Here is a 15,774-nt window from a genome sequence, read left to right as displayed (position 1 = left end):
TGAATTCACATGACAACTACATGTTTACAAGAGAGTTACTGTAGGATTACTACCCCTTACCACAGAAACCTCTCATAGTCAATAGCAATAAACAGAGACACACAACTGATCCATGAGCACAAAATAAAGGGCTGACTTCCTGCCCAAAGGATCATTGCAGAAGAGGGAGCAGAAGAATTGTAAGACCCAGAGGCAGTGGATGATGAGCACAGCAAAGCAGTGTTCTCGGACACAACAGGGCAGTGGCACTAATGAACCAAGAGTTGCTATGACTGAATGGACAAGGAAGGACAGACAAAATCCCAGCTTGGAAAATGGAGGAAAGTTCTCTTCTAGCTGAGGAACTGTGGCAGTTGATAGCTTCTGAGAGAGATTCAGTTGTGCTCAGTGTTGGGGCCCCTCAGAGGGGCTACCTAGGCTCCAGGAGATGGCCATGTATCCAAGCACAACTGGAAGCTCCAAGAGAAGAAGGGTGAGAAAGAGGAGGAGGAAGAGGAGGAGGAGGACAAGAAAAACCCATGAAAATTGAGAGGGAATTGTGGTGTTGCAAAGGATTAATTTTAGAGGCCTTTCACTTCCCTGGTGGGGTTTATTTCAGGAATGTTTCATGAGGATGTTATGAATGGGGATCATTTCCTTATTTCTTCTTGATGTGTTTGTCTGTGGTACTCAGGCAGGCTAATCACTTTTCTGTGATCTGTTTCTATCACTGTACATGATCTCACTCATATCTAGAATCCAAAACTGTTAAACTCATAGAAGTTGAGAGTAGATGAAAGGTTCCAGAGGTCATGGAGGTCAGAGGGAGGATTCCTCTGGGAAACATGTGTCAAAGAAGACTAAGTCACAATGTGACAGGAGCAAGATTCTCTGGCTTCCTACCAAGCAGTATGCTGGCTTTACATACCAAGAATACGATATACTGGGAGAAGTAGAGGGACAGGTTTAGGGTTTGTCTAAACACTATGCAGTGAACACTTGTATCCAGTACAATTTTCAATACTCTGTCCTTTTGTAAAATTTTTATGGTTTGGAGTAAAAACTAAAAATATTGAAATATATTGAAAAGATACCAAATTAATAAATCAAAAGTGTTGTATACAGCAAAATTGAATGGGATTCAAAATAATTTTATTGCATGTGATAGTTTGTTACATTAAAGAAAATACAAAACTACGAGATTTAATTTAAATAACTTAAATTACATAAATAGTAAAATAAATACACACACAATACACAGAGATACCCAAATGGATGCAGACACGAATGCCCTTACATATAGATAAAAATCATGCTGTTTTGCTGAAACATCTAGGTAGGTTGATTGAATTCATGTTAAAATAAATGAGTCTTTAAAGGATAATTTATGCAGTGTTGTAGCCCAGGAGAGTTCTCACCCCTTGGGGACTTACTTCTTCTCCTCAGTCAATCCTGCCAGCAGGTTGGCTGAGGAAGACAGGGCTCTCCAGACTTCTGCTCTGACCACCTCCCAGGCACAGGGGCTGTGTTTCTTCTCCTTCAAGTAGACAGTGATCCTGTGGAAGTAGTTCCTCACAGCCAAAAGGGAGTCTTCCTGGCTCAAGGAAGGTTCCTGCACCTCCACCTGCTCCATCACACAGTCTTGCAGGTCATTGAGCAGCTGGTAGAGCTCATCGCAGAGGGTGTTTAGGAGGGTTGTCTCCCAAGCAGCAGATGATTCACTGGAGGTGAAAAGGATGAGGACCTGTTGGATCAACTCACCCAGGACCTGGATGGGTTGAGCCTTTTGGATCTGCTGGGCATCCACCTTCTCCAAAGGGAATGCAAAGTCCATTCTGTCCTTCAGGCAGGAGAGAGGGGAGAGTCTCCTCATTTGTGCCAGGAGTGTGAAGGCTCTCTTGTTCCTGAGGTGATGAGTCTGAGGCAGGTCACATCCCAGACAGCAGCTTGACCAGTAGTGCATCACCACCAGGATCATCAGGAAAACACAGGGCCTGGCCATTGCGAATGTTGCAGATGCTGCTGGTCTTCTGGGCTTTGTGGTCATGAACCTTGCTCTTTAGAGTCTCTGAAGACAATGCTGTGTGCATCTGTCTTATATAGGGGAAAACACCACTTTCCATTTTCTGAATGCCCTCCCCTTATTTCCCAATTGTCTTTTCACTTTCTTTAACTTATTCTCTGATTGCTTTTGGGAATTTATTTAAGCCATTTTCGTTTTCATCTTTGCTTCCTCTTTCACTGATGCCTTCAGAAAGCTGTTTTACAGTTTTTTTTCTAAATAGAATTATCATTAACTATTACTCCACAGTAGACATCCTTTTTTTGAAATGTACACATGTATTGTAAAGTCAAAATATTTCTCTAAAAATTGTATTTGAAAGTTATTGTAATTCATTTTATATTTTTTATTTCTATCATTTAAATCAATATTTGTCATAATGTATGGTATGATGCAAAATGTGTTCCTAAGTTAAAGTATTGATGCAATGGTATACTTTAAAGTTTTCTAATGTTTATAGACTAAAACTTATTTTCTTCAAATTGCATTCATTAATTCTACTATTAATTTATATCAAATGTTAATTGAATTAACAGTGTATCTTAGTTATTCATCCAATGATTGTCATGCCATCATCAGGTCTCAGTGAGTGAAGACTTGCTCTTCACGCTTGATGAGCTGTATTTTATTCCTAGAACCCATTGCTGAAATAAAGAATCTGACTCTTATAAGGTGGGCTCTAATCACTTCATTCACAATTTGACAACCTTGTGCCTACAAACACACACTCAGTGTATGCAGGTACACACAGAGCCCCCCAAATGACAACCATGACACAAATACACACTAACACAGAAATACACACTCACACACATACCATCAAACACAGATACATACTCACAGACAGAGGAGAGCATTGATACACCATCACACAATTATGCACATACATACACCAACACAAAAATATCCACGCATATACAAACTCACAGATGGACAAACACATGCACACATATACACATATTCCCACAATATGCACACATAAACAGACTCACACACACATGCCCACAGACACACACATACACATATTCTCACACTTAATACAGATTTTCAACACATATACATACACAGCTATACATGAAAACACACAAGCACACACCAATGTACACATCCCAACCCATACAAGTATAAACACTCACACACATGCACAAATTTCCACATACACACACACATTTGTACAAGCACACATATGCACAATCACACATTACACCCATATATACAACATACACAACCTAACACAGAATCACACATGCATATCCTTACACACACATTAGCATACATACTTTCTCACATATATACACAAACACAATACATACACACAGACACACATGCACACACACTCAAACAGATACACATGTATAGTCACACACAAATACTTGCATAGACACACACTCACATACACAAGATTGAGAAGCTATTAAAAATGTCAAAGGTTAATTTTCACTTATTTTGTCTCACAAGTTTGAACGTTAACTACATGGATATTTGGGTCCACTGCATAGTAGGAAGACAATGGGACTCACAAGTCACTCACTTCATGGTGGCCAAGACACAGACAGGGACGAAGTGTGTCCTTAGATAGAGCCCCCAACCTTCCTCCAGCAAAGCCTCACTACCTAGTAGTCCACTCATCTCCAACAATCAGCAGGCTTTCACTGATACAGTTTGTTCCTTGAGGATGATGAAGGCTCGCATGTTCCCTGTGAACCCTGCTCCTATGAGTACCAGCCTCCAGCACAGGAAACCTTGAGAGACACTCCAGATCCAAACCACACATGGGTAAAGTGTCTGAACACTCGATTTCAAAGGCTTAGGTTCTCAAATACTGTGCCATGAGTACTTATACAATCATACCAAATTTATAATCATTTTAATCAGCATGTGATGTTTATCCTCATGCACAGGACACTGTAGCATTGTTGAGTCCCTATAAACAATGTTTGTGTCAAATCATAAGAGAAGCAGTTCTAGCTCCTCAACGTCTCCTACAGCAGCTAGGGATCTGCAGGGTCATTTCTGTGTGTGTGGAACATCAAATCCTTTGTCTTCATTCTGTAAATAATAAATTTATTAATTTCAATAACCACAAAATATAATGTTATATTTGTTTTATGTTATGTAAAAGCCCTTCTGTGTAGAGAACATTAGAGTCACTGTTCCCCTCACCTCCAAACTGCATCTACCTACAATATTTGCTTCTCTACTGTTGATAATTTCTTTGGAAACATGTCCCCTCATCTCTGTGTCTACTGACCCTGGGGATGCTTTCCCTGGTTGTGCAGAACCTTCCTAGTGCCCTTTCCTCCCCCTCAGTCCTTGGCATTCTGATGTCTGTCTTGGAATCCTTATCCAGGAAGTCTGTCTTTCTGTCATTCCTGTGGATGCACATGGATAACAGCACTAACGTGAATTTCAAACGTTTAAAAAGGTGAAAGAAATGTAGGAATCTGTTAAGCATGTTCATACGGATGGTCTACTGACAGCAGAGTTCTTTAGCATGTGCCTCTGTCTGAAAGTTCATCAGTCCTCTAGATGTAACCAACAGTCTTATTAAATAAGAAACACAGAACCAATGTAAAGAAGAAAGCCAAGATTTCAGAGCTAAGAGCCTTACCTGCCTACTGCAGGTAGCCAAGAGACCTCTCCGAAAAAGAAAGCTACTTCCTGTGTGTTTGTCTTTATATAGTCTTTCTGTTCTGCCTTCTTATTGGTTGTAAATCCAAACACATGACGGCCTCATCACTGCCTGATTGTACAGCCTTCCAGGTCTTCTATGGTATTAAGATGAATGGCGTGTGTCTTCAATGCTGACTGTATCCTTATTTTTTTCCTTTTTATTTTATTTTACAATACCATTCAGTTCTACATATCAGCCACTGGTTCCCTTTTTCTCCCCTGTCCTGTTCCCCTCCCCTTCCCCCCAGCCCACCCCTCATCCTTGACCACACAGAGATTTACCTAGCTCTTCTACCAAGTGCTGGGATTAAAGACATGTGCCACGAATGCACAGCCTCTGCTATGGCTTGCAATTAGCTCTGACCCCCAAGCAACTTTACTTATTAACATACAAATAAAATCACATTTCAGTACAAATAAAATACCAACATAGCCCTACATTTCAAGAACACAATTTTGTGTCTGTGCATAAAAACATGCACACATATGTATGTGCAAAAGCACACACTGAGTTTTTTAATTCGTTAAATATGTAGGTATTTATCTTCGAGGGATAAGTTTTACAACATATTTTTCTTGCCTACTTTAAGTGGAAAGAGATATTCCATGGACACTTGTTCTTCCATAACTGGGTAGTTATTGGTCAGAGCCTTCATAGCACATTCTCTTCGGAATGGAGAACCAGATGGTGCTTTTCCTCTTTATTTCCACAGATGACTCATTACGAAGGGGTTCTCTGACATTTCTCGTCTCAGGAATAAATTGTCCCTCTCAAGACCCACATGGCTGTGCTTTTTCTGGTCCCTCCAAGTCAGGATCAGTGGTGACACCTCCCTCTCTGCTCACCCCCTGTGCACTGAGGTCTACAGTGTTCTTCAACCTGTGACAATCACCCAGACCTGCAGTGCTGGTTCCTCCTTGGTGTGTACGTGTGTGTGGAGTCTGACCCCAGGATGGTGTTACTTCTAATACCATGGGACTTACTCAGTAGCTCTCATGTTCATTACCACTCTCTGCTGCACAGTGAAATCTCATCCTCAGCCCTCCCTCTTGTACTTACTCCATGACAGAGTGCTTCAAGAATGACTTCAGAAGTCATACTGGAAGTCATGGCCTCTGGGTTTAAGTTTCATGAATCCTAGAAGATTACTGCTTTCATCTCTAGCTGTTCATGTGAAATATATTTGTTTTTAGTTAAACCCACAGAATTGAGAGTAGAACAGTAGAAATAGGTCGGGGAAGTCAGGAGCAAGAATGTCTGAGTAATATTTGGTCAAAGAGGACTAAGTCACCATTTGACAGGAGCAAGACATTCTTACTACTGCACAGCAGGCTGGTTATATAAATACAGAAAAGTACTCTATACTAGAGAAAGGTAATGGTTTTATCACCAAAGAATGAGAAGTGTGAGATGGGTATATCAAATCATCTAATTGTGTGGTGGAGAGCAAAATAGCTTGACCACACAGCTGCCATGACAGATTTTGAGGTCCAGAGAGAGCTTCTGGCAGGAAACACCTGGACCCAGGAAAAGCAATAAGCTAACCCCACCTAATGGGGTCTGTATCTAAGGGAAAATAGCTAACATTTCAAACATTCCCTATATCCCTAGACAAATGTCAGTCACTCAGGGTCCTGAACCATGGAAATGCCCTCACTCCAACCTTTGCTATGATTAAAAAAAAAAAATACCCACCCTGCCTGTGCTCTGGGCTCTCTGCTCTCACTTACTGCTGTTTTGGACACAAAGTCTAAGCTCAAGCTTGAAAATAAAGGCTCTTCACTTTTACATAAGTGGTTTGGTCTCTTACATAAGTGATTTGGTCTCTGGTGGTCTTTAGGGGTTCATCTCCATCTTGGCATAACATCTGGGTGCTTGCCACGATCCCTCAAGCCAGCTGAGAACATTGACCTTAGAGCTTGACGCTGGCCAACAAGTTTTCTGTGATTCTGTGATTGTGTTTGTGTTTTCTTGCTTATTTTCATTTGAATATCCTTTTGTAATGAAGTACCTGCAGAAGGTTCTTTGGATGAGTTTGAATTCCTTTGGTTGATTTGTATCTGATTTTGATTTGTATAGACCGGGAAGGCCCGAGGCCAGTATCTTCCCTGTGGTTTTGTCTCCAGGTGCCAGGAGAGCTGTTTTGTTGTCTTGTGTGTTATAATTTTGTTCTTTTCCTGACTAACAAGAACTGTAGACTCTTATTTTAGAGTTTTTGAGTTGATCAGATGACACTGTATCCCTGGGAAAATTGTTTGCCTTTTTGTTGGAATGTCCTGCCTATATAAATGTGTGTATGTGTGAGAAATGTGGCCACAAGTGTGCATGTTTTATGCCTGGTTTATGCATGTGTTGTGACTCCAGATAAAAACTGTACATGGACAGCTTTTGGGGCCGGATGACCAGCAGAAGGGACAGAGGGTCCCTTTGGTTGAACTGGGACAGACTGAGAGTACTTCTGTCCCCTATTGCTTCCTTGCTCTCTGACCCAGAGCACATGCAGCAGCAGATGGGGAGAGCACTGTTGTGAAACATGTCTGGCAGTGGCAGTCTGGTGGCCCAGGGGCTGCCATGGGAACTGGAGGTGCCACCTAGCTGCTGGGAGCTAGGGCAGGCCATGAGCACCAAGGGGCCAGACATGGCAGGTTTGAGGCCAGGCCCCCTTGCAGGGAGCCTCTGGTAGAAACTTTGCAACATGGCATGCAGAAGGCAGGAGCTGCCTGGGGCCTCACATAGCTCTGAGCATGCCTGAACCAGTGCACTGTGGGGATCCAGGCTGATGGATAATGGCCCCCTGTGAGGCCACAGGGGGTTTCCTCCTGAAGGCGACCTTTAAGGATATGAAATCCCATCCAGTCTGCCTCTCTTTTGCACTTGATAATCTGGAATTAACAACAGTTTTGTGCCCATGCTACACACTATCCCATCTGGGATTAACAACAGTTTTATCCTTATGCTACACACTATGACATCAGCACTCACACACAGTGAGGTGTTTAATTGGTTTTTAGCGTCATAAGTGCTAGAAGAAGGCTGTGCTGGTTTCAACGGATTTATTAGAAAGGCTTTTGTGTTCAATAGTGAACACATGGCCAGAGATCAGAGTGTCAAAAAGTCCCAGATGTCAACAGCAGAAGACCCTGTGATCTGCAGTGATATGTAAATTACCCAGTTTGTCCTGAGGATATTTGCACTAGGTAAGTATTTGAGATTTTTCCAGAATCTAATTTTGTGATCAATATTTGCTCACTGAGTGCTGCTGTGCCTGAAGATAGGAGGTGGAAATACAAACCAGAAGACACAGTGATAGCATTGCCTCTGATTGCCTATTAGTTACCCAGAAGTTTGGACTTACAGATATTTATCCAGTTTTACTTTAAGAATGGATACTGCACAAACTCTGTCTTTGTCAATTTGAACACTGAGCAGAAGACCCTGAGGGATTTCATCACATAGAAGTGTTTCAGTATTGCCAATCTCCATAATTTTTCATTCAAATTATCTGTGATGATGGTGGCTCCATTGTGGGTGTCATTTCTATTTTGAATTTTCTTTGCATTGAATATTTTGTTTCTTTTTTCCACTTTCCTAGAGAGAAGATACTGAAGTTGTGGGTGGCACTGAACCGAAATTGTGGTGTCACTTGAAATGAAAGCAAAAGAAAGGAAGTGATGTCATTCCAGTGGGGAAGCAATAACAACAATGTTAAGAGTGTTCAACTTAAAAGTTCAATGGCCAGAAAATAAAGTAATTTTACATCAAACTGAGTGCATTTAGGAAAGTGAACTGCCGACTCAATGCAATCTCACTCAAAATTTCAATTATTTTCTTCCCAGCAACACCAATCTTAAGATACCTGTGGAAACAGGAAGCTGCTGGAGAGCAGGAATGTCAAGAATAAGAGCAATGGCCGTGGTGTCAAAAGGCCTGATTTTATACATCACCTTCCATATCTCACAGAATATAAGTCCATCTGTCAGTGCTCCTCAGAGGAGGTTCTCATGGCAATAGATGACTGGACACAGACAATTCAAAGTGGTCAATGTAAAGGGAATAGGTGTCTGAGCAAAGATCAGTATGGCTTTCCTGGCTTCCATAGGGCAGTACTCTTTACACAAGAGCTGGCAGAAAGATGGGGATTCCCAGAGACACTTTCTGACTGCAGGAAACAGTGGTTTGTAAACACAATATAGTAGCTGCAGGTCCCTATTTATAGCAGCTGTGACTGCATGCACAGTCTGAGTATGATGGAGACAGACAAAATCCCAGTTTCAAGCAGGGAGGATGTCAGGAAATACCAGCCCGAGCTGAGTAACTATTTTCAACTGATGGCTGCTGGGAGAGGAAAATTCGGTTATCCTCAGTAATGGGGTCCCTGAGAGGTTGCCCGTGTCCACTAGATGGCGGTGTATCCATGCACTACTGGCAACAGTTAGCAGATTCATTGATCCAAGTCCAAGCACTGGGCTACTAAGTTCCTGGACATCAGAAGAGGTGGAGATGGGATCCTAGTAGCAAAGGGGGCAGGGAGTCAAGATCATGATGGGGAAAAACAGAAAGACAGCTGACTTGAGCTCCTGGGAGCTCAGAGACTCTGGACTGACAGCTGGAGCCCTGCATGGGACCCACCTATGTCCTCTGAATGCTGCTGACACTTGTGTCGCTTGATATGTTTGTGGGACCCTGGCAGTGGGACCAGGACTTGACCCAAGTGCAAGAACTGGCTTTGGGGAGCCCAAACCCTATGCTGGGACACCTTGCTCAGCCTTGAAGCAGTGGGGAGCTATACTCAACCTGGTATGCCACACTTTGTTGACTCCCAAGGGAGGACTTCCCTCCTCTGAGGATTAGAAGACATGGTAAGGGGTGAAGGATGGGAGTGGAGGGCAGGAGAAGTAGAGGGAAGGACAAATGAGCTTAGTATGTAAAATAAAAAAAATTGAAAAAAAAAAGATAACAAATGAAATTGAGAGGCATGAGCTGTGTACTTTTAGAAGAATATCATTAGTTCCCTCGTTAGATTTCTTTCTGGGTATGTTTTTTGAGGTATTATAAAGGGATTTTACCCTGGATAATTCTAAATTAAAATGACCCTGGATAGTTTCATGTGGGAAGAAGGGATCGCACCAGGGAAGATGTCTCCACAAAATCAAACTGGAGACCAGTCTCTAAATCACATTAATAACTGATGATGCTGTAAAAGTGTCTAGCAAACTATGGCTGATCCATCCCCTGGGCAGGTGGTTCTGATGAGTATTTGAAAGCAGGCTGGGCAGGCCCTGAGACATCAAGGCAGGAGACAGTGTGTTCCTCCATGACCTCTATATCAGGCCCTGCCTTCAGGTTCCTGCCCTGTTTAAGATCCTGGCAAAATCTCTAAGTGATGGAATGTGCTGTAATTTTAAACTATAATAAAACTTTTCTACCTCAAAATGCTTTATGTCATGATATTTTATCTCAGCAATTGAAGCCATCACCAAGACAGGGCTGACACTCCATTCAGGTTTCACTTTTTTAATGGTATGTAGGAATATCCTCATTTGTTTTGTGCTTTATTTTACTTTGGTTTCATGGTCTCCCTCATCTTTCGAATACAATTGATTCATCTCATAGAAGTCGGAAGTCAAATGTTAGTTATGGGAGGACAGTGATGTCGTGGAGAATTGTTGGTCAGGAAGACTAAGGCACAATGGAACACAAGAAAGGTGTTCTGGTTGCCTTCTGTACAGCATGATGGCTATACATCCAGAGGAGTACTATCTAATGGAGAGAAGTAAGATTTTTACCATCAGTGAACAGGAAACACATGATGGCTGCATGAACACACCACTTAAGTCTAAGCAGTGCACATAGCTTTCAGTATTTTTTCCTACCAAGTCCAGGTGTGTTGCTGGAGGGCTTCTCTCCAGGTTCCCCAAGCCCTTCAGTCCCATAATCCACATATAAAATAATCACTCAGACGCTTATATCACTTACAAACTGTATGGCCGTGGCAGGCTTCTTGCTAACTGTTCTTTTATCTTAAATTAACCCATTTTTATAAATCTATACCTTGCCACGTGGCTGGTGGCTTACTGGCGTCTTCACATGCTGCTTGTCCTGGGGGTGGCTGCAGTGTCTCCCCCCTCCGCCTTCTGCTTCCCAGAATTCTCCTCTCTCCTTGTCCCACCTACTTCCTGCCTGGCAACCTATTTCTTGCCTGGTCACTGGCCATCAGTGTTTTATTTATATAGAATGATATCCACAGCACTTCCCCTTTTCTTCTTTTTTTAAAAAGGAAGGTTTTAACTTTAACATGGTAAAATTACATATAACAAAACAATTACCGAGCAAGAATTATAGTTACAATATTAAAGAAGATGTCCTATCTCTCTTATATTTGTGAGTTTAAGGTTTTATATCTAACTTATCTTTTATCATAACTGAGGAAATTACAACTATCTAGTCTTTAACCCAACGGCTCCAGTTTCCACCTTAAACCTGACAATGTTTAATAACCAGTTCTAAACAGAGCCAAAACCAGGTTCCTGCTTCTTGTCTCATACGGGCAGCTAGACGCCGCAAAACGCAGGTTTGAACACTGGCGGGTTCCTGGCGGGTGCGTTTGACCGGCAGTGTGGCGGAAATGAGGCGTCTGCCAGTGGCGCATTAAGCTGTGTGGTAGATTTAGTCTTTACTAGTATTAAAAAAAAAAAAAAGGTTTCTGGGCCACACACTGCTTTGATAAAAGCTTAGACCACTATTTCTGAGACTTGATGACTCCCAGAGCTGGCAGAAAACGTACCACTGGCATGTTGGGAAGCTAAAGTGGGCGGAGCCAGCATCCACAGTGCCGTTTCAGTCTTAGAATGGTGCAGTTTAAATCAATAGGCTCAAGGTAATATAAAACATAAGCCACATAAAGATGGCTACCACACAGAGAATCTGGATTATGTTCTCTTTGATATTCGTAACTAAAGAAAAACATTTGATTACAAAAGCTGTTGAGTTATGCCAAAATGTATAATTTAAAGGTACCTTGACTTCAAAATTTGGATATAAGGATATGTTACTTTGGAAAAGAGGTTCTGCTTTTGTTTCCACAGAAATCCAGAGGCTGTGGATTTGTTCCAGATTAAGATACATCAGGTTTCACCAGCCAAGACCCCCTGAAAGGTCTCCGATGACACCATGGCCCAGATGATCCAACATCCAGAGCGGTTTCAAGGCAACTGGTTCACACAATACAGCCTCACGGACTACCCCATAGGTCTAAAATTTTCTTTGTGTCCCCATAAGATACAGCGCCCCCCTCCAGCAGGAAGTAGTAAGAGATGCTATGCCCAAATTCCCAAATATACCAAGCTGGCTTTAGAGGTGGAATTGGCTCACTCCCCCTCTAAACCCAGACATATTGCTTTAAAAAAAATGGTTAAGAGATTCTTGTGTCCCAAATCACAAGAGCCCTCTGGTGTGGGACAGAAAAAAACCAATATTTTTATTTAAAACAGGTTGATTATAAATGTGATCTCTTTCTAAAAAAGAAAAGGGGATATGATATGGATATATAGGAGGATATAGAGATGATAAGATAAAAGGGTAGATTAATGAACCTACTTTTAAAGAAGAACTTGTTTAAAATGTTTTACATTGGTATAGATTTTAGTTTATGTTTAAAATGTTTTACATTGGTATAAATTTTAGTTTATTGATACAAACTTGAAGTTAATTTTGTTATACTGTGTATATATATATTTCTATTCTTATTTGAGGTATTATGTTTATGTAACTCATTTAAAATTGTAATGGATAATTAAAAATAGATTAATAATTAGTCATCTCTGATAATCATATCTGTAGCCATGTTAGTTAAGTTTTCTAGGTATACATAGATATATTTCAGATAGATAGGTAATCTTCAAACACTTCATAGACCTAGAGAATATGGCATTTAAATAACTTAGAATTCTGTTGACGTGAGACACAATTGCTCCTGGCTGCACCAATTTGATCCCGAGAGAATGTTGGGCTTCTAAGACATTTCCATTTGGAAGTTTGTCTTTTGGCACAAAATGGCCTACTGGACAAAGAACTGCCCTTGCCTTGATGGCTGACAGTACAAATATAATGCTGTCCTTTCTGGACAAGCGGGACACAAGGAAAGAGACCACTGTACTCTGCCAAGACAGGGTAAGATGGTCTTTCAGAAATCCTGCTTCTGAAAATGGTCTGTCAGATACTCTAGGCCTGTAGCCAATTTGAATGCACCAACAATGCTGAGAAACATTAGGTGACTGTCCAGGCTGCCAGCTGTCTTGGTCTACTCTTGCAAGATTCCCGAAAGTTGCTTGCATCCATCTACCATTTCTCAGGTACCATTATGTTCCTTCTCAGGTCTTTGATGGGATTGAAGACTAGCAGTTATAGTTACAACTTAGTATATATAATATCTTAGATAGAACATATTAAGTATTAGATTCAGGTTCTTTAGGATAGGACACCTTTGAATGATCTTTATAACATGCTGTTTACCTATGCTCTATACTTCTCTGGATTTTAGTATGTGTTTCTTGCTTGATATTGTTTGCATTGGTTGTAGTTATATCTTATCTAGGTCATTATCTCTCATTATTTCTGGACAATATTTGATAACCATTCCTTTGTATATAGTCTTGTATTAGTTTAGAACCTTCTTATTTAGACAAAAAGGGGGAGATGTAGTGGGTAGCCATTCCAGCTTGGTTCTGGAAGTTCCAACCCCCATTGAGACTCTGGCAACTGTCACGCCTATGAGGCAGGACGAGGGGAGGCGCCCAGGGACCCGAGAGCTGGATGGGTCAGCGCTCTCTCTGGGCGCTATCGGTGCCGGGACGCTGACCGGTGCAGATTGACTGTGCAGAGCTCCGGAGAACACCGCTGGACTGCGTTACACCTTCCCCAGACCCTGCGACCTACCCATTACTTAATTTGTGAGTTACGCCATTAAATAAATATCCTTTTAACTACGTGGAGTGGCCAAAATATTTTCTCCAAAGGTGTGTTATATTTATGATGTACAGAATGAATTTAGAAGCCTCAAACAGTTTTCAAAAGATCTAATGGATGACACATAAGATTAACCATGTATAGTAAAAAAATTTATTGAATAGAAGAAATAAATTAAGAATAACCGTTTGAAAATTTAAAGGAAATATAAAAATCTATGGTTTAAAAATAAATTAAATCATGTAGATAAACAAACAAGCAGAAGAACTAATAAATAAATTAAATGAATAAATAAACCAACAAACAAATAAAACATCTGAATCAATAAGCAAATGCCCTTACAGATCAACACAATATAACCCAATATTAGGATAACCATCCAGGCTAGTTTGATATCAAACTCAAAGAGTTCTTGGAAAAGGCCAAATCTGAGCAGTGAGGTACAGGATCCCAGCCCAGGAGAGTCCTCTCCACTTTGGCTCAGGTCTTACTCCTTCTCCTCAGTCAGTCCTGCCAGCAGCTTGGCTGAGGAAGACAGGGCTCTCCTGACTTCTGCTCTGACCACCTCCCAGGCACAGGGGCTGTGTTTCTTCTCCTTCAGGTAGACAGTGATCCTGTGGAAGTAGTTCCTCACAGCCACCAGGGAGTCTTCCTGGCTTGAAGAAGGTTCCTGCACCTCACCCTGCTCCACCAGACAGGCTTGCAGGTCTTTGAGCTGCTTAAGGAGGTCAGTGCAGAATGTGTCCAGGAGGCTTGTCTCCCAAGCAGCAGATGATTCCTTTGAGCTGAAGAGGATTAGGACCTGCTGGGTCAGCTCCTGCAGGACAGGGATGGCTTGGGCCTTCTGGATCTGCTGGGCATCCACCTTCTCCAGAGGGAATGCAAAGTCCATTCTGTCCTTCAGGCAGGAGAGAGGGGAGAGTCTCCTCATTTGTGCCAGTAGTGTGGAGACTCTCTTGCTCTTGAGGTGATGAGTGTGAGGCAGGTCACATCCCAGACAGCAACTTGACCAGTAGTGCATCACCACAAGGAATGTCAGGAGAGCACAGGGCCTGGCCATTGTGAATGTGGCAGATCCTGCTGGTCCTTTGGGCTCTGTGGTCCTGAACCTTCTCCTCTAGGTTCTCTGAAGTCCATCCTGCCTGGGTCTGTGTGTCTTAAATAAGAGAAAGCACTAGTTTCCATTTTCTGATTGCCCTCCCAGTACTCTCCCATGTACTTTTCACTTTCTTTCAGTCATTCCCTGCTTGTTTCTGGTCATTATTTTTCTTGCCATTTTTATTTTCATTATTGTTTCCAATTTTAATGCTCCCCCTCAACAAACCTTCTCTAGAGTTTATTCCTGAAAGAAATTGTGGTTGATATTTATATTACAGATATACTTTTCCTGTGTGAAATCACTTGTCTGTAAAGCATAAAACCGTACCTCTAATACTTGGCCTGGAAATTTCTTGAATTTCATGCTGCAGTTGAATTTTGTGCTTCATATATTTCTTAATATAGCTACTTGAATTGTAATGTCAATTTTGTTTCAACTAATTTTTGTGAGTCTACAGGTGTTATTTGAAACAATGGCACATGTAATATTCTTGTCTGTGTTGGTTTGGGTTGCGAGTTTGAGTTATTTTACTCTAGTTATCTTAATAACTTGAGTTCTTAAGTAGATGAAGGCTCAAATTTGGTTTGTATTCTATATTAGTTATTTCTTGTATGATCATTTGGTGGTTATTATGGTACAATCAACAAGAGCTTCCTGATCAAGACGGACATATTCATGTTCATCCCTCAAACTCATGGTGGGACCAGAAATCTTATTCATGGAAGTTGTTCTCTCACTCCACATCTTTGCTGCACACACACATATGTTCAAAAAAACTCATGAAAATGTATCATCTATGCTTTGCTCTAACGAAAAGTTTTGGTGTAATTTTGCCACTTTTGGTGTCCTCTGACCTTAAGATGGGAAGGGATGCCGTTTAGTGTTCCAGGAGACCATTCGTCTGAATGAAGACCATTCGGGGCTTCTCTGTGTTATAGCCATTGTGACTTCTACTGTTAACAGTGTGTCTCTGAAATTTCTCTCAGTCATGGACCT

At 41.5% G+C, this 15,774-nt stretch overlaps 2 protein-coding genes across 2 annotated transcripts; both read right to left on the bottom strand.

Annotated features, from left to right (window-relative positions):
• Positions 1–1,408: 1,408 nt before the first annotated feature.
• On the bottom strand, positions 1,409–1,981 carry LOC102913047 (interferon alpha-12-like). The gene has a single exon (XM_006974052.3). It carries the CDS (start codon positions 1,979–1,981, stop codon positions 1,409–1,411), a length of 573 nt encoding a protein of 190 aa, XP_006974114.3.
• A 12,185-nt stretch (positions 1,982–14,166) lies between these two features.
• Positions 14,167–14,739, bottom strand: LOC102920783 (interferon alpha-12-like). Its single transcript, XM_006973994.1, has one exon. The coding sequence runs from the start codon at positions 14,737–14,739 to the stop codon at positions 14,167–14,169; it is 573 nt and encodes a 190-aa protein (XP_006974056.1).
• Positions 14,740–15,774: the final 1,035 nt, after the last annotated feature.

The sequence above is a fragment of the Peromyscus maniculatus genome, chromosome 2, assembly GCF_049852395.1.
Source record: "Peromyscus maniculatus bairdii isolate BWxNUB_F1_BW_parent chromosome 2, HU_Pman_BW_mat_3.1, whole genome shotgun sequence".
Lineage (NCBI taxonomy): Eukaryota > Metazoa > Chordata > Mammalia > Rodentia > Cricetidae > Peromyscus > Peromyscus maniculatus.
This window is presented reverse-complemented; position numbering and strand designations above follow the sequence as displayed.